At 45.1% G+C, this 21,472-nt stretch overlaps 3 protein-coding genes across 4 annotated transcripts in view; 2 read left to right on the forward strand and 1 right to left on the reverse strand.

The window, feature by feature from the left end:
* The first annotated feature begins 5,785 nt into the window (after positions 1 to 5,785).
* Hsd17b10 (hydroxysteroid 17-beta dehydrogenase 10) lies at positions 5,786 to 8,384 on the forward strand. The gene is made up of 6 exons (XM_059250643.1): positions 5,786 to 5,887; positions 6,249 to 6,413; positions 7,309 to 7,473; positions 7,599 to 7,727; positions 7,807 to 7,915; positions 8,084 to 8,384. The coding sequence occupies exons 1-6, from the start codon at positions 5,861 to 5,863 to the stop codon at positions 8,272 to 8,274; spliced, it is 786 nt and encodes a 261-aa protein (XP_059106626.1). The 5' UTR covers positions 5,786 to 5,860; the 3' UTR covers positions 8,275 to 8,384.
* A 242-nt stretch (positions 8,385 to 8,626) lies between these two features.
* Ribc1 (RIB43A domain with coiled-coils 1) lies at positions 8,627 to 20,316 on the reverse strand. 2 transcript variants are annotated; one of them, XM_059249923.1, is made up of 8 exons: positions 20,136 to 20,315; positions 19,749 to 19,836; positions 13,093 to 13,209; positions 10,918 to 10,999; positions 10,396 to 10,737; positions 9,660 to 9,778; positions 8,859 to 9,253; positions 8,627 to 8,749 (listed from the first exon to the last, which is right to left on the reverse strand). In XM_059249923.1, the coding sequence occupies exons 3-8, from the start codon at positions 13,207 to 13,209 to the stop codon at positions 8,668 to 8,670; spliced, it is 1,137 nt and encodes a 378-aa protein (XP_059105906.1). In that variant the 5' UTR covers positions 19,749 to 19,836; positions 20,136 to 20,315; the 3' UTR covers positions 8,627 to 8,667. The 2 variants fall into 2 exon arrangements, with proteins under 2 accessions (XP_059105906.1, XP_059105908.1); XM_059249925.1 differs by lacking the exon at positions 19,749 to 19,836 and having other exon boundaries at positions 20,136 to 20,316.
* Positions 20,317 to 20,404: 88 nt separating this feature from the next.
* Smc1a (structural maintenance of chromosomes 1A) overlaps positions 20,405 to 21,472 on the forward strand; it is a 47,137-nt gene continuing 46,069 nt past the window's right edge. The window contains exon 1 of the mRNA XM_059249922.1: positions 20,405 to 20,629. Within this exon, the coding sequence (XP_059105905.1) occupies positions 20,521 to 20,629 (109 nt within the window). The 5' untranslated portion in view covers positions 20,405 to 20,520. The remainder of the gene's footprint in view (positions 20,630 to 21,472) is intronic.

Here is a 21,472-nt window from a genome sequence, read left to right on the forward strand (position 1 = left end):
ATAGTTATATAAAGAAATAGTTTTTAAAAATAAAGTCTTTAAAGAGACAGTAAAGGTAGTATAAAAAATAAGCCACGTAAAAATGGATATTACACAGAGAATCTGGATTATGTTGTCTTTGGGATTTTTAACTACAGAAAAACATTTGATTGTAAAAGCTGTTGAGTTAAACCAATATATATATTTTAAAGGTACCTTGACTTCAAAATTTGGATATAAGGATATGTTGCTTTGGAAAGGAGACTCTGCTTTTGTTCCCACAGAAAGCCAGAGGCTATGGATTTGTTCAAGATTAAGATACATCAGGTTTGACCAGCCAAGACCTCCTGAAAGGTCTCCGATGACACCATGGCCCAGATAATCTAACGTTCAGGTTGGATTCAAGGCAACTGGCTCAGACAATACAGCCTCATGGACTATTCCACAATCCTAAAATTTTCTTTGTTTCCCCATAAGATACAGCGCCCCCCTCCAGCAGGAAGTAGTAAGAGAAGCTACGCCCAAATTCCCAAATTATGTGTAATTTTACTTTAAGGTTAAAACCTTCCTTTTTGAAAAAAAAAAGGGGAAGTGCTGTGGGATGTTCTGTATAGCAAATGTGTTGCTAATTAGTCAATAAATAAAACACTGATTGGCCATTGGCTAGGCAGGAAGTGTAGGCGGGACAAGGAGGAGAATAAAGCTGGGAAGTGGAAGGCTGAGTCAGAGAGACACTGCCAGCCGCCACCATGACAAGCTGCATGTGAAGATCCTGGTAAGCCACGAGCCATGTGGCAAGGGATAGATTTATGGAAATGAATTAATTTAAACAGTAAGAACAGTTAGCAAGAAGCCTGCCACGGCCATACAGTTTGTAACCAATATAAGTCTCTATGTTTACTTGGTCGGGTCTGAGTGGCTGTGGGACTGGCAGGTGAGAGAGATTTGCCTTGACTGTGGGTCAGGCAGGAAAACTTGAGCTACAGCATATGTCTTCTTCCATCCAGGCCTGACCCTGCTCAGCTTCCATGATCAGACAAGATCAGGCACATACATTTTTATTTCATGTACTAATAAAGAAGCACATAAACTTCTACTTTGCAGATGTGGGATTTCTGTTATTTTGGTAATTGTATTTCAGTATAGGTTTCTTTCATAATCCTATTTGTCTTATAGAATGCATACATTTTTCTGGGAAGGGATTCTCTAGACTTCGAAAGGCTTCCAGAGGTCTTCACAGCATATAAAGGACTACAAAACACTGCTCTGAAGAATAACAATAATAAACTCTACATAACTCTTGCTACAGGCCAACAGTTCCTTTAAGTCTTTTTTTTCCTTACACATTTTTTTTTGTTTTTGTCTTTTGTTTTTTTATTTTGGACAGGGCTCATATACTCAGGCTTTAAGCCCATCATGTAGCCAAGGATGGCTTTTAACTCCTGATCTTCCTCCCTTAGATTCCTGAGTAGCTGGGATTACAGTTGTGTAGCATTGCTTCTAGCTATAAGTACTTTTTGTTTATGGTTATGGAATATTCCAACAAAAGTCTTCTGTGGTTTTCATTATTAGGCAATAAACCTCCCATGTTCATTTATTTATTTATTAGTTAGGGTTGACAAAATTAGTCCATTTGTGTTTTAGCAACTCTCCCATTGGCTTCACACATGGCAGGCTATGTTCTTGGCACTGGCTTGTTAATAGGTAAATGAGCAGGAGACCCTAAGGTTTACCTTCCAGAAGGAGATGACTTATACAAATAAGACCCAGTTGGATCAGAATAAAACTCACCCCAACCCTTTGGGAACAGTTTTGCAATGCCCAAAGTTCAGAACATAAGTTGGTTTCAAAATTTTGGAGCTCAAACTTATTAGGTGACAAAAACCTGACCAAGCATTATCAGATTATTTCTTCTTTCATACAGTGTGCCATTTCAAACTTTTCCTTTTAAAGGGTTTTAAGTTTTGTTTTGTTTTGTTTTTCTTTTCTTTTCTTTTCTTTTTTCTTTTTTTTTTTTGTTTTTTTGAGACAGGGTTTCTCTGTGTAGCTTTGCGCCTTTTCCTGGATCTTGCTCTGTAGACCAGGCTGGCCTCGAACTCACAAAGATCCACCTGCCTCTGCCTGCCGAGTGCTGGGATTAAAGGCGTGCGCCACCACCGCCCGGCTTGTTTTTTTTTTCAAGACAGGATTTTTCTGTGTAGCTTTGGCTGTCCTGGAACTCACTCTGTAGACCAGGCTGGCCTCACACTCACAGAGATCCACCTGCCTCTGCCTCCTGGGTACTGGGATCAAAGGCGTGCGCCACCACCACTCAGCTTTTAAAAAATGTTTAATGTTTAACTACTATGTCCTAGGCCTTTCTTAGAAGCTATGTAGTATAGAATATATGCAGTATAAAGAGTTAGATCATATACAATATGCTTTCTCTCAGGATGTGGTGGTACCCATCTGTAATCCCACCACTTGGGAGGTAGAGGTAGGAGGTCAGGAGTTCAATGTCATCCTCAGCTACATAGTGATTTTGGGACTAACTTAGGCCACACAGTCTTGAATTTAAAAAGAGAGAGAGAGTTGCTGCATGCCGAAGGAAAACGTAATGGAATTCAGCTACTATCACAAAAGCTACTACTTGGAAATGTCAAGGACTTTCCCAAAGGTCAAGCCATGGCTTAAGAAGTTTTGGTGATATTTTAGCTTTTGTATATATATTAGCCGATTCCTGCAATAATTTCCTTGTATGCTATGTATACTTCCAAGAACTCTTAACAGTGTATTTTATCTGAAATACCTACCAAGCATCCAAGGCCAAATGATCTCCTGAATTAAGGTATATCAGCTCAGACCCTCCTTTCTTATACAGTCCTAGTGGTATTTATACTAACATTATAGACTCCTAACATTTACCTAACCACTTCCAGGAATGTAGTTTGAGCACATAAATTCCCTTTTTCTGATATATTAACTGATTTAGCTCTTAGTTGACCTCCTCCTTTACCACTCCCCTTTTGGGTTGTAAAAGAAAGCCTGAGGGTCACTGCCTGAGGAAAACTCTTGTCTGCCTTTATGACTCTGTAAGAATTCAAGCCTGGTGACCTTGCTTTAGCTAGAGCACTGCTATTGCATGGGTGTAGAACTGTAAACCTCAGAGACTGAGGGAGGATTTTGACTGGAGAATTAGATGGAGAACTAGAAGAATGAGATAGAAGATGAGGAAGAGCCAGATGGGGAAGAATGAGATGAGAAAGACCAACATGGGGCAGAACTAAGATGAGAGAATTAAGATAGAACATAGAAGGGACAGCAGATAAAAGTAGAGAAAAATCAGGCAAGAAAGGAGCTAGGCACGAGAACAGAACTGAAGCTGTGTAGATAGGATTTTATCCCAGAGGAATAAAGTAGATAGACGAATGAATGAGCTCGGTGTACTTAGATTCTTTTCCTGAAAATAATTTGCGCTATTTGTAGCTTCTCTTCTGGGCCCCTGGGAAGAAGATTACTAGGCTGGACCATAATAATATTCGAGAGTGTGTGTGTGAAGAGGTGAGTGCTGGAGAGATGGTTCAGGGTAAGAGTACTTACTGCTCTTACAGAGTATCCAGGTTGGGATCCTAGCACTTACATGGTGGCTCACAACTACAACTACCTGTGCCTCCAGTTCCAAGGGATCAGATTCTTTCTTCTGGCCTCTGAGGGCTCCCACATGAATGTGGTGCGTGTAAACTCGCGCAAACAATCAGACATACATGTACAGATTAATTAATAACTAATCAATTCACTTTTAAAGCTGGGTATGGTGGCTCATACTTATAATCCTAGTACTCAGCAGTCTCAAGTAGGAGGATAGAGGAAGATTCCTGGAAATTTTAGGGCAGCCTGGTCTATGTAGTGAGTTGCCTGAACTACAGAGTGAGAGATCCTGTCCCCCCCCCAAAAAAAAAACAGTACTGTCCTTTCTAAAGGAAATAGATGGATCTCTAAAGCTATGCAGAGATTCAAATATGCAGTATATAGTGGTGATGTGGCTATGGCTTGAGTGGTCTGAAAGGACCCCTCTTGGGAGGTATTATTATACTTTATTTCTGTATGAAAAAAAAGCAGCCATGCAAGAACAGGTGAATGCAAAAATGAACACAAAAGAGGCCACTGTAACTGAAGAAAGTATATGAGGCCAGTGAAAAACGCTACCCTTTTCTTAAAATTCAGCCGGGCGGTGGTGGCTCACGCCTTTAATCCAGCACTCAAGAGGCAGAGGCGGCAGAGCTCTGTGAGTTCGAGGCCAGCCTGATCTACAGAGTGAGTTCCAGGATAGGCTCCAAAGCTACACAGAGAAACCTTGTCTCAGAAAAAAAAATTCAGTCCCAGTAGGAGAACTGCTTTTTTTTTTTTTTTTTTTTGAGCCAGGGACTCACCATGTAGTCTACTCCTGGCTGGCTAGCCTGAAATTGGCTATGTAAACCAGCATGGTCTCAAATTTGCTACAGCTATGCTGCTTCTTCCTCCAGAATGCTAGGGTCACAGTTGATGGGAACACTTCACAAAAACATTTAGATTGTGAGTTTGGGACTGGTGAAATGCCTCAAGCTTGATGATCTGTGTTTGACTCCCATAACCCACATGATGGAAGGAGAAAACCAATTCCTACAGTTGCCCTTGGACTCCCCACACAGTATAAACACACACACGCACACACACACACAGAGAGAAATGTTAAAAGATTGTGAGTGGGTGCTAAACCCTTTGATAAAGTAGTGAAAATCAATATAGGTATACTGGCTGTCAACAACCAGTCGTCCTTGAGGGAAGGCCATGGGAGAATATTTAACATAGAAAAAGCACAGTACAGTTGCATGCAGAAAGTGTAGGCTGGGATTTGTGGGCCTGAAGACTTTGGGTTGAGGAAAAACATGGATGGAAGACAGACTAGATGTCCATCCTAAAGATTCTAATTGAGATATTGGCTGAAAGCTCATGTAGAGTGACTAGAGACCTAAGTTTTTAACAACAGTCTCTGGATGTTGCCCAATCTACAGTGTGCGATCTGGGCCTCAAACACAGGAACATAGCAACGGCTGAGGCGATGAGAGACTCTTGTCTCTGTGAGTTTGCTTCTCAGAAATACCTGTTTCGTAATGCCTGCCTCCTATCCTTAGCTCCCAATGACCCTCTCCACCCACACGCACGAAGTGTGATGTTGTCTGGCCTCTCTCTCCTTGCCTCAACATATTTCTCTCTGCGGCTGAATCTTCCTTTCCCTGTCCTCAGCTCAGTATTCTGGGATCTGTAGTTAGGCTGTTTGTAGCTCCGTGGTAGAGTACTTGCGTAACAGGTACAGGACCTTGGGGTTTGGTTCTATCACCGAAAAAAAAAAATCTGCCCCTTTCGTTGTCTGTCCTGTAATTTTATCTTTCTCCAAATGAACTGTGTCCTCCTGGGAAGTATGGACCTTTTATTATTTCTCTGTGTACCCGGTAGAACCTGGCAGCTAGGAACCGGTTTCACTTACACTTGAAAGCTTTACTGAGAAAAGGGCTCAGTTTCTATCTTTGCCCGGTCTTCCTCTGGTGCAGCTGGCTGCATGCCAAATGGTCAGCTAGAGAGCAGGGTGAAGGGGTGGTGATAGCATGCAGGTGCCACTAGGTTCTTTCTACCAACCAAACGCTCCTCAGACCGAGTCCACGACTTTTCCCCTCTCCGAGGTCCGGACGCAGCAGGCCACGCCCTGTCCTCCCCCTCCCCTCCCCTCCCCTGCCCTCCCCTCCCCCACTACACACCCCGCGTGCCGCTGCTCCCCGCCCCAGTAGGCGGCTCTGTGCCGGCCAATCAGCGAGCGCCTGTGCAAAAGAGACTGAAAGCCCTCCTCCGGTGGCGAGACCCGTGCAAGATGGCTGCGGCGTGTCGGAGCGTGAAGGTAGACTGCTCTGTGCCTCTAACGTTTGTTTTTGCACAGGCTAGGACTGCACGGGCAGGAACTAGAGAGGAGAGATCGGTGCCTGGGGAAAAGGGTCCTGCTTCTCCGGGCCTGGTTTTCTGGCGATCCGGTTCAACGTTCAACTGCATATGTGTGTGAGGGGTCGCAGGGAAACACGCCTGGGATGAGACACGCCCCCCCCCCCCCCCGGGCCTCCCCTCCCCGCGGTCTCAGCGGAGAGGAGAGGGAAGCACCTTTGGGTCATTGCCTGTCCCTGCTTCTATGCAGAATTCAGGAACTGGCAAGTGAAAGGGTGGGGGGTGGTTGGGACAGTAGCAGTTTACCTTGTACCTCTTCACAGGGCCTGGTGGCACTAATAACTGGAGGAGCCTCGGGCCTTGGCCTGGCTACCGCCGAAAGACTGGTGGGACAAGGGGCCACAGCTGTGCTTCTGGACTTACCTAACTCGGGGGGTGAGGCCCAAGCCAAGAAGTTAGGAGAGAGCTGCATGTTTGCCCCAGCCAACGTGAGTCACGATTCTACCACAGTGTGCATGAGGAAACTGAGGCGGGGGGTGGGGGTGGGGGGTGGGGGGTGGGGGTGTGTTGGGCTTCTCCCATAAAAGTGGTGTCTGGGGTCGGTCAGGTAAAAGCACTTGCTGCCATCTGTAACAACCTGAGTTTGATCCCCAGGACCTACATGGTATAAGGAAAGAATCGACTCTGACCTCCACACCAGTGCCCTGGCACAAACCTGCTTGCACATACATACAAATAAATGTACGGTGGTGAATCCATCACCGGTCAGCTTTTGACCTGAGTCCTTGAGCACATGAGGGCACCTGCAATAAGAACTCTAAAGCAGGAGCTCAGCATAATGGCAATGAGGACTGGACACACCAGAATTTCCTGGAGGAGATATGAACAGTTGGAAATGCCTATCTGTATTATTTTATATATAATATTATATATTTACAGAGTTGAAAAACCTGAACTCCACAGAAAGGGATTTTTTTAAAAAGGCCTGTGAGTAATTCTCAAAACAGGGTTGTATCGGAATATAGCTCAGTGGTAGAGTTCTTGCCTAGCATGTGTGAGACCCCCTCAGTTTAATTGTCAATACTGCAAAAGAAAAAAAGCAAAACAAGGTTGTATAGTGCCCTGATCCATAGCAGCTGAGAATTACCAGGGGCACATGAATCCAAAGAGTATAGACTTGAAAAATATTTTGCAGTGCTTTTCTGTAGTATCCACCGTTTTCCTTCCACTCTCTTCACTTGTTTTAGCACAACTCTCTCTTGGCCTCCCTTTTGCTCACACAATTCTGCTCCTATTCAAGGACTGGGTTTGCCCTCCTCTCTAGGTTTAGTGGTGTGTGTATGCCAGGAAATGAATACCTTTCCTTCATGTCTCCCTTTCAAGGTGACCTCTGAGAAGGATGTACAAGCAGCTTTGACCCTAGCAAAAGAAAAGTTTGGCCGCATAGATGTGGCCGTCAACTGTGCAGGTATTGCAGTGGCCATTAAGACATACAACCAAAAGAAGAACCAGGTGCATACCTTGGAAGACTTCCAGCGGGTTCTCAATGTAAGGCCTTGGTAGATCCTCGAGGGTAGGAATAAGAAATGTCGGGCTGTGGGTACTCAGCATTTAAGCAAACAAAAAGCGGCCTCTGCCTTAGATCCCACATCATGGTTCTACCCACCCTCCAGGTGAATCTCATAGGCACTTTCAATGTGATCCGCTTGGTTGCTGGGGAGATGGGTCAGAATGAACCAGACCAGGGAGGCCAACGTGGAGTTATCATTAACACTGCCAGTGTGGCTGCCTTTGAGGGCCAGGTATGTGGATGGAGGCAAAGTTCTTATTTGAATGACTTGTGGGGGCTTTCCCACCTATGATCCCCACTCTCTTTTCCAGGTTGGACAAGCTGCATACTCTGCATCCAAAGGGGGCATAGTGGGCATGACGCTGCCCATTGCTCGCGATCTGGCTCCCATAGGCATCCGTGTGATGACCATTGCTCCAGGTAGACATTTCTTTCTCTTTCTTGCCATCCCTAGAGTTGGGTGGGATCTGTAGCCAGATGAGAGGAGGTGTCCACTACCTAAATATCAGCAGCTTAGCACTACAGTGAGGAAGAACCAAGCGACTATGAAAACAGAAATGAACCTTTGATTTTGGTGCTTTCATCTAGGCTTGTTTGCCACCCCACTGCTTACCACCCTTCCAGAGAAAGTGCGCAACTTCTTGGCCAGCCAGGTGCCCTTCCCCAGCCGACTAGGTGACCCTGCTGAATACGCTCATGCGGTCCAGGCCATAATTGAGAACCCATTCTTGAACGGAGAAGTCATCCGGCTGGATGGGGCCATTCGAATGCAGCCTTAAAGGGTGAAGGCAAGAAAAACACCAACTTCTCTCCAGCTTGAAGGAAAGCTAACAGCCATTTTGTAACTCTGTTCCAGTCACCCTCTGTGCCTAATAAATTCTCAAACTTACAGGGTGTGAGCAGTCTTATGTATGAGGGGAACTGGCATGGGGAAGAAAGTGAAGGCCCTGAGGCTGGATACTTAAGAACCACCCCAGTGTGGAGTGGGAAAGGCGGTATCTCACACTTGTAACAACACATGGTTCACTACAGTGAATAACTTTATTACCTAGGGTAGAAAGTGGAGTTTGGGGCTTAGTTCCCTCCTTCTGAGGAGAGATTGGAGATAGGGGTATGTAGCATTTTCCTGTGAGATTGATAGGTGAGAAGGGAGGTAGGTGGTCATCCAGGCTTCAGCGGCTGCTGGTGTTGAACTGCAGGTAGTACTGAGCAGTCGGCTGATTGGTGTAGATGACTGAATTCAGGTAATTTTGCCTGTGAAAATTCAAAGGCCACAGGTGATGTTCTTTCCCTCTCCCTGGTCCTTGTCATTCCTCCCCACCCGCCCCCGCCTTCCTCCCCATTGCTATACTCTAGAACTCACTGGGCTGCTTGTTCCCTAGCTAACTCCTTGTTGAAGGAGCCTAACCCCCGTCGAAATTCCGCACACAACTGCCTCTCCTGTTCTTCCAGCTCCAGTGCTGCTTCAGCCAGGCAGACGGTTTGGCGTCCCCACTCAGCTTCCAGGGACTTTTCCACTCTGCGCTGTTCCTTTTTCTCTTGTCGTTGTGTTTCCTGGGTTTTCCTGATGGCGGCTCGCTGCTCTGCAGTCATGCCCTTCCAGCAATAGGGCAGGACCCGGTGAGGAGCCTGGGGGCGCTGGGCAGCCTGAGGGTTCTCGGTCAGTAGATCACTGGTGACTTGTTTCTTGATCTCCTTGAGTTTGGCCTCCTGTTGCTGCTGCTGTTCACGGCGCTGCTGCAGGGCCTTCTTAGCTGCCTGGTGGTAATGTAAGCATTTGGGGGCCTAGCCTTAAGAAACTTACTTGGAGGAGTAGGAAAAAATAGAGCCCTCCTAATCTCAGAGAGAAGGGAGAGACATAGCATGAATTTTTAATGACCCTAGGGGTATGATGGAGGGGGGATAGAATGGCCAGGGAATTTCTCTGCACTTAGTCTGAGGGGTCAGGGATGAAAAGTCAATACCTGTTCTTAAGTCACCCTGTATTTGGAGGTAGGGAGAGAGGTGACATGCTTTAATAGGATCTTAAGTGAAAGGGGTAGTCCTTGGGGAAATGAGAATGCTTACTCTGGTTGAAATGGGTGTGAGGTTTGCGGTTAAGGTTCCCCAGGACTTGGTTCAAGACTTGGGGTGGGCTTAGTGCACTGGCTAGTTCAGGACATACCTGGGCTTTGTTAGCATTAGCCATAGCAGTCCTCATGGCTGCTCGACAGGACTCCTCCAGCCTGGCTAGTTCAGCTGCTCTTGTGTTCACGGCTAGGCGCAGCTGGTCACTAAGCAAAGCTACACAGAAAAATATGGCCAGGGTATTGCACTTGCCTCTTCTAGGCCCCATTCCTGGTTTACTCATTAGCTATTTGTTGCACAGATCTGAGTGTCAAAGTTACACCGATGTGGAAGGAGTTACTCTTTGGGGTTGGGGTAGCCAAAGCACAGCATTGGATAACAATGTAGTTCTGTCATGTTTGAGCTGTGAGGCCTTAAGTAATTTCATCTCTCTAGCCTCAGTCTCAAGGTTATTTGTTGGGTTCTAAGGATATCAGAGAATTAGCTCCTGTCTCAGAGAACTCCCTGCCTAGTCCAGTGTGGTGGTATATGCCTATAATTCCAGCACTTGGGAGACAGAGGCAGGAAGATCAGAACTTCAAGTCGTCCCTGGCTATATAGCAAGTTCAAAGCCAGTGTGTGTTCCATGAGACCCTGTCTCAAGTAGAACTGTAAAATGCTTCCCCCAGGTAAATACCAAGAAATCATGATGGATGGGTACAGTGTCAGTTGCTGAAGGAGGTCAGGGAAGTTAGGGCTTGTACAGACTAACCTTTCTGCCTCAGCTGGATGGGTAACTACCTCCTCACATATGCTATCCCCAGACCAGGTGAGCTCCCTGCGAGGCTACTTACCTGCACGCACCTCCTCGTCTCTGGCTGCCTGTTGTTCCTGTAGCTGTCTCTCCAAGTTGTATCTGAACTGTTCTTGCTGCATTTTCAGGCGTGAGGCCCTTTCCGGGTCCTCTCCATGGAAGTACTGCATGCTGGCTGGGCCAAAGTACGTGCCACGGTCATAATAAGGGACTGGAAACTCTTTGGGTTGTTTTGGATCCCAGAAGTCACATTCTTGTCCATTCCTGAATTGCTGCCTTTGCTCCCGAAAATCCTGTACTTTCTTGGACAACCGACATGCCCGTTCTGCCTCTTCCTTCTCTAACATCTGTGCTACCAGATCATAGTGCGCATGCTTGGTACCTAGGAGTGATTGACAGGGATATGAAGACACATCAGAACGGAGCCCAGTCAGCCTGGCCTCTGCTCCTCATCTGGCTTATCACTCCCATAACCTCAGGCGCTTTTCAGAGGCAGAATTGCCCAACTTCAGCCCATTCTCTCTAGTTCTACCTTTGTTTTGTCCCAGCCTTGAGTGTTTACCATAAGCCATATCTTTGCTTTGCTCCATTGCTTCCCGAAGCTTTCGTTCCTCCACCTGGTAGTTCAGGGCATTCACATCCACCTGGATCTCAAAGAAAGAAGCTAAATTAGAGTAGAGTCTCAGCATGGTACATTGAATGCTCTAACAGATGCTATTTAGAAATTACCCCCTTTAAATCCCTCCAAAGCAGGGCTGGAGAGATGGCTCAGAGGTTAAGAGCACTGACTGTTCTTCCAGAGGACCTGGGTTCAATTCCCAGCACCTACATGGCAGCTTACACCTGACTGTAACTCCCATTCCAGGGGATAACACTCATGGCAAAACACCAATGAAAAAAATTAAAAAAAAAAAGTTAAAAAAAATTCCTCCAAAGCTCTTCAGGACCTACTTGATAAAGTTCTAAACCCTGAACAAAGCTGGTAAACACCTCTATGGTCTAGCTGCTGCTTTTGCCTTTATCTCTTTGTGCCCCCTTTCCCTGCCGCCTCTCACATTAGTACTTCCAGTTCTCTGCACATCTTAAGCTGCTTCGAACCCACAGCCTTTGCTCTGTTTCCTCCCCTTGGAAAGCCTTTCTTTCTTCCTTTACCCAAACTTCAGTTTACCCTTCAAGACTTGTTCAGGAAGGTTCTACCCCATAATCGGATCCACTGTCCACACCGTATTGACACTGGTCTCTATTATCTTCTCCACTAGGCTGGACGCTGTTTCAGGGTAGAAGCTAGGCCTTAGCTATCATTGTATCGCCCACTGTCCAGCATAGTGCTTGGTGTAGGGCAGGTGCCAGGGAAATTCTTGCAACCAGGATCTCAGACCACTCAAACTTTTGTTTGCTTATGGTCAAGTAGTATGCTCTGATTTTTTTTTTTTCTCGAGACAGGGTTTCTCTGTGTAGCTTTGCGCCTTTCCTGGATCTCGCTCTGTAGACCAGGCTGGCCTTGAACTCACAAGGATCCGCCTGGCTCTGCCTCCCGATTGCTGGGATTAAAGGCGTGGGCCACCACCACCCGGCTCTAATTTTTTTCAAAGTTGACATCTCAATGCTTTATTTGGTCTCGTTTTACAGAGGAGGACAAGATAGGTTATGTATCCTAAATCACATAGTGATAGTAGACCTGGCTTTGAACACAAGTATGGTGTCTTTTCTAGATCATTAGGCTGCATCTGTTCTCTGTCCATCCACTCAGCAGTCCTTTTTATTAAAGCAATCAATATATTCTCTTTTATTATAATTCACTTAAAACATTTAAAAATAGTACAAAGGAAAAAAAATAGTACAAAGGGGCATACAGGTTAGTGAAGAATAAACATCCCTTTCAGTCTGTATCCCTCAGCTTCGTTCACGGTTGTGAAGGTTAATATTGTCAACATGGTCTGGTAAGATGGTTCAGTGGGTAAGGTTCAGGCTTGAGAGAGTTTGATACCAGAGAGCCACATGGAGGAAGGAGAGGGCCGACTCTTGCAAGTTATCTTGGGACCCCCACATTCACACTGTAGCATGCATAGCACCACATGCCCCCTCCCAAGTAAAAATACATAAGATACAGCTTGATAGCATCTAGAATCACTTAGGAGAGAAACCTTTAGACATGTCTATGAGGAAGTTTCTAGATTGGATTATTTTAAGTGGGGAAACCTGTCTTAACTGTGGGCCATACCATACCATGGACTAGGGTCCTGGACTGAATAAAAAGGAGAAAGTGAACTGAATTCTGCTTCCTAACTGTGGGTACAAAGTGACCACCACTTCCTGCTCCTTCCCCCCAATAATGGGCTAGATACTCAAACAGCCCAAACCCTTTCTTCCTTGTTTGGCAGGGATTTTGTCATAGTAACACGAAAAATAACTAATGTAACAGTATCGTGTTTAGCCTTGCAGAAACCCCTTAAATATTATTTACACCCTTTTGTGGCTCCATGTTGTTTCTCAAGAACCAGCTACAGTCCAAGAGCTGACCAGAGAGGAGCCAGCTGTCACTCCATCGTCTGTCCCTGCACAATCTTGACTCTTCTTAAGCCTGCCCAGGTATATGAAGTTGGTTCCCCAGCTCCTTCCCTTCCAGTCCTAGGGCCTTCTTGAATTCAGAGGGGTTATAATGCACTGCTACATTCCTTTCTAGGCGTAAGAGGGATGTAACCCCAGCTTTGTAAAGTGCTTTCCATTACCCACTCACCCCCATGACTCGGTTCCGCACATTGAAGAATCGGCATTGTCGTTCCTTTTCTCGATTTCTTCTAGCCTCAATGGCTGCTATCTCCTTGGGATCTGGTAGGAGGTCTAACTTATACATCTGGAGCAATGAGAAATGGAATGGCCCATTAATGCTGGCACTGTCCTTCACTATACCATACCTCTAGTTCTTCTTTATAACATCTCACCAGCTATGATCTTGAGTTTACTTTCTGATGTTTCATATCTGTGTCCTCAATCTCTGCTATCACCACACTGTCACACTTCAGTCTAATGTCAGGCAATATTCCCAGAAACCTTGATGGTCTGTTTCTCCAATGTTGTCTTCTCTGCCTTGGCTACCATGGGGATCTTTCTGAAAGCAAGTCTGACCATTGTACTCCTTAGCGTAAAGCAGTCCCAGGTGCAGAGAACAAGAGACTACAGAATTCTCATCCCTAAAATGGGAAATCTATATCACATCCCCTCCTTCCAAGGCTCAGTGACTATTGTAGAAGGGATGGAAAGACTGTAAGAGTCAGAGGTGGTGGATGAATACAGGGAAACAGTATGCTCTGGACATAGCAGGGGCAGCTGCACATATGAACTCACAGAGATTTTGACAGCATGCACAAACCCTGTGCAAACTCAAGCCAGACCAAATCCCAGCATGCAGAAAGGAAGTGGGCACAAAGACTCACCCCTAGGGAAGTTGGCAACTGATAGCTGCTGGGAGAGGAGAGCCAAGTTTTCTTTAAGCGTGTAGAGCCCACTCTTTATTTTTACTTTTCAAGACAGGGTTTCTCTGTGTGGCTCTGGCTGTCCTGGAACTCGCTCTGTAGGCCAGGCTGGCCTTGAACTCAGATCTGTCTTGCCTCTGCCTCCCAAGTGCTGGGATTAAAGATGGGTGTCATCCAGGCAGATCTCTGTGAGTTTGAGGCTAATCTGGTTTACAAATCAAGTTCCAGGACAGCCAGGGTGGTTACACAAAGAAACTTTGTTTCTAAAAACAACAAACAAACAAAGGTATGTGCCAACCATGATCTGCAAAGCCCTACTCTTAAGTTGACCACGTTACAGTAGAAGGCCACACATCCAATAATGTATTGTCAGCACAAATTGGACATGATGGGTGAAAAAAAATGAAGAGCACAAAAGTTGGGTGGGCAGGGGAAGGGGGATAGATCTGGGAAGAGTTGAGGGAGGGGTGAATATGATCGAAACTATATAAATCCTCAAAGAACTAATAAAATTTTTGTAAGCAGCTTTAAAACAAATGTCTAAAAGATAAATTTATTCACTTATTTTACATTAATAAAACAAAAAGAGAAGGTCTAACTCCCTTTGTTAGCACTCAAAAGGCCAGGACAGGAAGATCGTGAGTTTGAGGCCAGTCTGGGCTACACAGCAAGAGACTGTCTCAAATATAAACAGGAAAACTTGAAAAATGTTATTCATGGATTCCTATATATACAGTATATAAATGTTACAGAGAGAATAATAATAGATTCTGCAGTATGGGAAGTAGTTTGAAAAGAAACAAGGCATTTCAATGGGACCAGTAATCTGTATGTTGAAGGGTTTGTTTTCCAACAAGATTTCACTGTGTCACCCAGGCTGGCTTGAAGTTGTAATACCAGTCTTTCAAGTACTAAGATTACAATTACACCTATTTTAAGTTGGGGAGTTGGTTCATTGATTGCTATTTTGTCAGGCCTCCAAACTTACATATGGGCTATATATATTTTTCTTGTTTGTGTCAACTATTTCAGTTACAAAATGGTTATTGGAAGTTATAGCAATAGGAAGAATTGGAGTACTTGAAGAAACGCCAGTGTTCCTGGAGCACTGTAACCAAGGGAGACAGTGGCATGAGACAAATGGAAAAGGTTGTAGGGACTGGCTCTTCAAAGCCTGTAGTAATGGGGCTGGGAGCGCGGCTCAGTTGGTAAAGTGCTTGTCTAGCATACAGGAAGCCCTGGGTACAATCCACAGTACCACATAAACCTGGATTGAGTAGTACATGCTTATAATCTCAGCACTTAGGGAGATGGAGACAGGAGGATCAGAAGTTCAAAGTCTTCTTCAAGTACAGAGTAAGAACCAGTTTCAAAAAAACTGTTTCAAGGGCTGGTGACATGGCTGAATGGGTAATGATACTTGTCAACAAGCCTGATGATCTGAGTTTGATGCCTGGACCCACATGGTAGAAAGAGAACCAACTCCTACAAGTTGTCCTCTGACCTTCACATGTGCATGCCCGTGTTCTCCTCCCCCCACTAAATAAAATAAGTGTAACAAAGTTTGTTTTTAAACTGTCTCCAAAAAAGACCCTGGCATGAGTTTGGATCTTAGTGTAATGAGAAGCTAGTGGAGGATTTCAAGCCGTAAGACAAGAGAATTTGATTTGTTTGCAACCCCACCCTCAATCCCCACCACTTATGTGTCAAAACTGGGCCTTCCAAAATATGAAGGAACATGGACCAATTATCTGACTAGATAAGTAATAAAATAAAGGGGAAATTGTATTTCAGAAAAGCTGCTTGTCTGTGTGATGAGTGGGCAACAGAAAACAATATTGAGGAAGCTAGAAGGCCAACGTGGAGACCACTGAAGTTAACCAAAAAGACAAGGATATTGGCTTTCAGTAGGGCTATTTTAAGAAGAGGGAGGGCTGGATAAATGGCTCATCATTAAAGGCTAGTCTCACACCTAAAAAGAAAAGGGGGTAGGGAAAGGCTGGGTTAAAGAATGCTTCCAGGGCTAGGGAGATGACTCAGTGGGTAGAGTGCTTGTGCAAGCCTGAGGACCTGAGTTCAAATCCCCAGCACCCTCATAAAAGCAAGGTTCAGTTTCTCCAAAAGGAAAGAAGCCTAATTACTATCTTTTTTTTTTTTTTTTTTTTTTGGTTTTTCGAGACAGGGTTTCTCTGTGTGGCTTTGCGCCTCTCCTGGAACTCATTTGGTAGCCCAGGCTGGCCTCAAACTCACAGAGATCCGCCTGGCTCTGCCTCCCGAGTGCTGGGATTAAAGGCGTGCGCCACCACCGCCCGGCCTACTATCTTAATTTTAGTTCAGTGAGACCAGTTTGGACTTCTGCTTTCTAGAGCTGTATGAAAGTAAGTTTTTTATTAGTTTAATAAGTTTGAGACGATTTGTTCTAGCAGTAATATGAAACTAATGTAGCTTCTCAACCAATATTTATTGGAAGATAGAGACTTTGTCTAAAGCCACCAGCCCCGTGTAACTATTGAGTAGTCAAGTGAGATACATTGGGTTAAGTAAAATACACTATTAAAATCACCAAGGGACCAATGAGATGGCTCAGTGGGTAAAAGTGCTTGCAACTAGGCCTTATGAGTTCTACCCTTGGATCCACATGGTAGGAGAGCACCTTTGTCCCACATGGTAGGAGAGCACCTTTGTCCCACATGGTGAAAGAGAACTCACTCCTACAGGTTGTCCTCTGACTTACACACACACACATACACACTAAACCTCACAAAACAGTAAGAGTTACAAAACAGTAATGGTGTGTGTGTGTGTGTGTGTGTGTGTGTGTGTGTGCGCGTGCGCTCGTGCACGATTATAGCACAGTGCACTTGTGGAGGTGCTGAGCACAACTTGCACGAGCTGTCGTCTCTGTCCTTCCACCATGTGGGATCCAGAGATCAAACGCAGGTCAGGCCTGGCTGCAAATGCCTTTACTTGATGAACCATCAGTTTATAATTACTGATTTTAATAGAAATTTTCTTTATTATTAATGAAGTTTCACATGTATTCAACCATTTACTTATTGCTTTGTGAAGTGCCCGTTCATCTTGCCTTCATTTTAGGGATTTTTTGCATTTAAAATTTTTATTTTTTGTGAATATATAAAACAAAATTATACATATTTGTGGGTTATTATGTTTCAATACATAATATGCTATGTAATATTCAAACTAAGGTAAATCTACCTCCTTAAGCATTTATCATTTTTTTCAAAGACAGGGTTCTCTGTGTAGTCCTGGCTGTCCTGGAACTCTCTGTAGACCAGCTGGCCTTGAACTCAAGAGATCTGCCTGCCTCTGCCTCCCCAGTGCTGGGATTAAACAAGTGCTTCCTAACCACTGAGCCCTCCTCCAGCCCTCATTTCACATCCTAAGAGGGAATTTTGGTAAACTTATATTTAGTCACATTTATCCATCTTTTTCTTTGAATGAAGTGTTTGTAGTTATTTAAAAAAAAATCTGTTGCAAGGTGTGATGTCTTAAACTCTAATCCCAGCAGTTGGGAGGCTGAGGTAGGAGGACTGTTAAAAATTGGAGGCCAGTCTGGACTAAATAGTAAGTTCCAGGCCATCCTGGACTACAGAGGCCTGTTTCAAAAACAACCATCATGGGTGTTCTCAGAAGAGATGAGTTATTTCATATAAATCTCTATACCAAGGTATTTGTTAGGGAGGTCCCAGAGGCACCTAAAACATAGGGTACTGCTATTCCTCCTGGTTTGTTCACCATAACTAAATGGTAAGAGCCTACTACTAAAGATATCAAACAGTTTAGCTGCTGGGCATGGAGAAATCAATCTGGACCAACAAAGAAATGTCCTCCATGCTGGCTAGCTTTCATAGTTCCAGAAGGTGCTACCAGGCCACTCGGGTAGAAAAGACATTTTACCCAGCAGTGAACCCTGCATGCTACAATGCCAACCTTCCAGGTAAGATATGCCCACTGGTGTAATACTGGCATGACTTAATGAGGGTAACCAACCACTTGGATTAGATTTGAGACCTGGTCCATAAGAGGGAATTCATGCCTAGTACTGTAAAGCTAGTCAGAAGTCCAGTCTGGGGAGGTCATGGGAAGTACCCATGGGGAGTACTCTGAGGAGTAGGGAAGAACCTACTACTACTGTTTTGCTAATTGCCTTCTAAATGTATAAATGCAAATATATTTATATTCATAGATTAGTGCTGCTCTCAATTGTGCTGTAGGCAAGTTTCTGCAGAGACTCATAACTGCTCAAACTGTTGAGAATAAGTGGGTGTTGAGTGCTCAGTCCCAAATGAGATGTCTACCACCACTACTCCAAAGTGCAGGGAACACTGTGTTAGAAGAAGCGGGAAGAATGTAAAGATCCAGAGGAGGGAGGGGTACCATGAGGTGCTGTCTTTTAGACACGACAGGGCCGTGCACTCAGGAATTCACAGCAGCTGAGGTTACCTGGAGGAGACCTGTACAAGAGCAAGCTAGTAAACCTTCCAGCATGGGTGGGTGAAGAGCTCATGAGGCTCCATCCCTAGTTGAAGGGCTATTAGAAGTTGATGCCTGCTGAGGAAGAGTCAATTTTCTTGCCGATCCATATCATGCACATGTGGGCAGTACTAATTGGACTCAATGAGTTACAAAGAGGACGATATGATGGGAGTTTAGAGGACAGAGGCTGGAGTGGGGATGGATATGATCCATATGTATTGGTACATTTACAAAAGTATTCTCCATAGTGAGTTTCAGGACAGCCAGGGCAATGTAGAGACCCTGCCTCCCCCATAAAAAATATTAAAACCAATGAACCAAATAGCAACAAAAAACCCCACCTAAAACAAAATATCTCTCTATTCTAAATTCATAAAGATATTCTACAATTTCTAAAGTTTTGCCTTTATCATTTGTTTTTAATCCATTTGAAACTGCATTTTGTATATATTTAGAAATAGTTACAGTTTAATTTTCTCCCAAGCTCCCATCTCATCTTTGAAAATTAAACAGTAATTTCTCTAAAAATTATGAGATTGCCTTTGGTTATTTTATTCCCCTTTGTTGACTGTGACTGTTTTCCCAACACAGCTTCATTTTTGACTTCCATATCAGATTCTATCAACTGAGCTTTCTCTCTTTAGGATTCTTCCCAGCTTTTAGACATTTAAAAAGTTACAGGAATAGGACTGGAGAGACAGCTTGGTGGTTAAGAACACGTCCTGATCTTCCAGAATACCAGAGTTCTCTCAGTACCCATCAGGTGGTTCACAACCACCTGTAAACTCCAGCTCCAAGGGATGGAATGCCCTGTGTCCGTGGCATACATACATATACACACACAAATAAAAACGAATCTTAAAATAGTTACAGAGCTGCGTGGTGGGGGCACATGCTTTTTATCTCAGCACTCAGGAAGCTAAGGCAAGTGGATTTCTGAGTTCAAGGTCAGCCTGGTCTACAGAGTGAGTTTCAGGGCAGCCAGAGCTACACAGAGAAACCTTATCTGGAAAAAAAAAGTTACAGGAATAGCTGTGGAAACCACTATCTGAAAATGGCACTAACCCCAGCCTATAAATTCAAACTGTTGCCATACTATAAAAGTCTGGGCTCCTAAGAGCATGACTTAGTAATGAGCAGATATAAGGTAATAGAATGTGGATGAAAGGATGAAGAAAATAGATTGAGAAACGAATGGAGGAGGGCAAGGCATAAAGAAGAGAGAGAAGGGAAACAGAGAAGCCAATGAGGGAGGTAGACAAGCAGAGGAGAGTGAAGAGAAAGATGGGGATAAAGGGGGAAGGTGTCATAGCCATATGATGGGATTGGGGAGAAACAGATATAGCAAGGAGAAAGGGAAAAAGGACAAAGCTGGAGCACTGGCTTAAGGACGTGGCCCCCTGGTGTTCACACAAGATACCTTTCTCAGTACAGAATTCCAATTTTGAAGCTCCTAAGTGGACTGGGTCCAAGTTGGCTCTAGGATTTACAACAGCAGTCTTGGAATTCTGCTTGGAGAAATAAGAGAGAGGTAGGAGATAGGGGTGGTATCTCAGAATACAACTTTCCCCAACTTGTATCTCCGTTGTCTAGGAGTCTAGGAGTTCCCTCATCCTCCTTTACATTCCAATCTCACCTCACCTAAGTCCTCTCTAAGATCGTCCTTCTAGTTCAAACTGCCCACCCCTCCGAGGGTGCCTTCCAATTCTCCACTGAGCCCTTTGCTGGAGCCCCCAGACCAGCTAGACTACAAATCACAGCAGAGTGCCCGCCTCCCACTCGCCCTGGGGAGCCGGGAGGGTATAACCTTGCTGTGACTTCTGACTTGTCTCAGCAAGCGTGGGCTCAGGCCCCCGCCTGCTTTCTGATTCTCCCAGAAAGCGAGAGTCCTCCTCAGCACTAACGCTTCTGCAGCTTTGTGTGTTACCGCTTCGACGGTTGCGGTGCAACTACAAAGGGGGGCGGGGGCCAAACTGCCGGCACAAACTCAAGCCAGGCGACCAATCAACAGAGGCTCTATTTCAGGCGGAAGTGACTGCAGCCCTGGCACCGGGAGCCGGAAATCCTGATTGGCCTGTACTTATTATCGCGAGGTTTACCGTACACCCGGTTTACGCCGCGTTATTTCCCGCGCGGGCTAACCTCGGGTCCCAGGACCAAGGCGCCGGCTTTCATACGGTAGCGGTGCTGCCATGGGTTTCCTGAAACTGATTGAGATCGAGAACTTTAAATCGTACAAGGGTCGACAGATTATCGGACCATTTCAGAGGTTCACCGCCATCATTGGACCCAATGGCTCTGGTGAGATAAATCCGGTTGCGGCCCTTCGGGTGTCCCGGTCCGGTACCCCCTGTTTGTCTGCAGAGTAGTACAACCTCCCCCATGCAACCTGAGACGTTGTGAACCCTAAAATGTCCCTTGCACCTCTTGGGGGGATTCCACTTGAACGCGCTCCCCTTTCCGCCGTACGCTTAACTCGAGCCGCTTCCTAAATGTCAGTTGGCTGAATTTTGTGCAGCTCCCTCTCTGGCCGTAGTAGTGTGGGCCGAGCTATGTGTTGCCCTTCCCACAACCCCTCCCGCCAAAAGAGGCGTTCCTAGAACTTGCGACCTATTGTTTGGCCGGTGGCTCCTTTCTGTCTGTTATTGTTCCACCTTCCTGGTCTTAAATTTGATACCTGTGGGAAATTTTGGGAATGTTGTCTCTGTCCAGTCCCAAGTAGTATACTTTCTGCTTTAGCCAGCCTCCTTCCGCCCCGGCGCTTCTCATAGGAATGCTCCGGTTTCCTTTTTCCTCTTCAGCTATGGCACTTCTGAATTTTAGACCCAGCGCTCCGCTCAGCAGAGTGGGATTCCGACCCTCGCCCCCTACACACCTAAGAGATTGTTGCCTCGATTTACCCCTTTCCTATCAGGAAGTTGCAATGAACTTGAACTTGTTCGCTTGCCACATTTGTTGAATGTTTCGGGGTTTATCAGTTTATGCGGAAAATAAGCCAAGTCTGTGATCGCAGGAAACTTAGAGGAGAAAGAAGATAAAGTACAAAATATGATAATATTTAGGCCGTTATAAATGCTCTGTAGAAAAGGAGTTAAGTTAAACCGGGCGGTGATGGCGCATGTCTTTAATCCCAGCACTCTGGAG

Source organism: Peromyscus eremicus, chromosome X (genome assembly GCF_949786415.1).
Source record: "Peromyscus eremicus chromosome X, PerEre_H2_v1, whole genome shotgun sequence".
NCBI lineage: Eukaryota > Metazoa > Chordata > Mammalia > Rodentia > Cricetidae > Peromyscus > Peromyscus eremicus.

Bases quoted from the DNA above. Each gene is read 5' to 3' on its own strand.
- Hsd17b10 (XM_059250643.1), top strand. From the start codon at position 5,861: ATGGCTGCGGCGTGTCGGAGCGTGAAG. The intron at 5,888-6,248 runs GTAGACTGCTCT...ACCTCTTCACAG, and splicing joins CGGCGTGTCGGAGCGTGAAG to GGCCTGGTGGCACTAATAAC. The intron at 6,414-7,308 runs GTGAGTCACGAT...CTCCCTTTCAAG, and splicing joins GCATGTTTGCCCCAGCCAAC to GTGACCTCTGAGAAGGATGT.
- Ribc1 (XM_059249925.1), bottom strand. From the start codon at position 13,209: ATGTATAAGTTAGACCTCCTACCAGATCCCAAGGAGATAGCAGCCATT. The intron at 10,738-10,917 runs GTAAACACTCAA...AATCACTCCTAG, and splicing joins AAGCAAAGATATGGCTTATG to GTACCAAGCATGCGCACTAT. The intron at 9,779-10,395 runs GTAAGTAGCCTC...TTTTCTGTGTAG, and splicing joins AGACGAGGAGGTGCGTGCAG to CTTTGCTTAGTGACCAGCTG.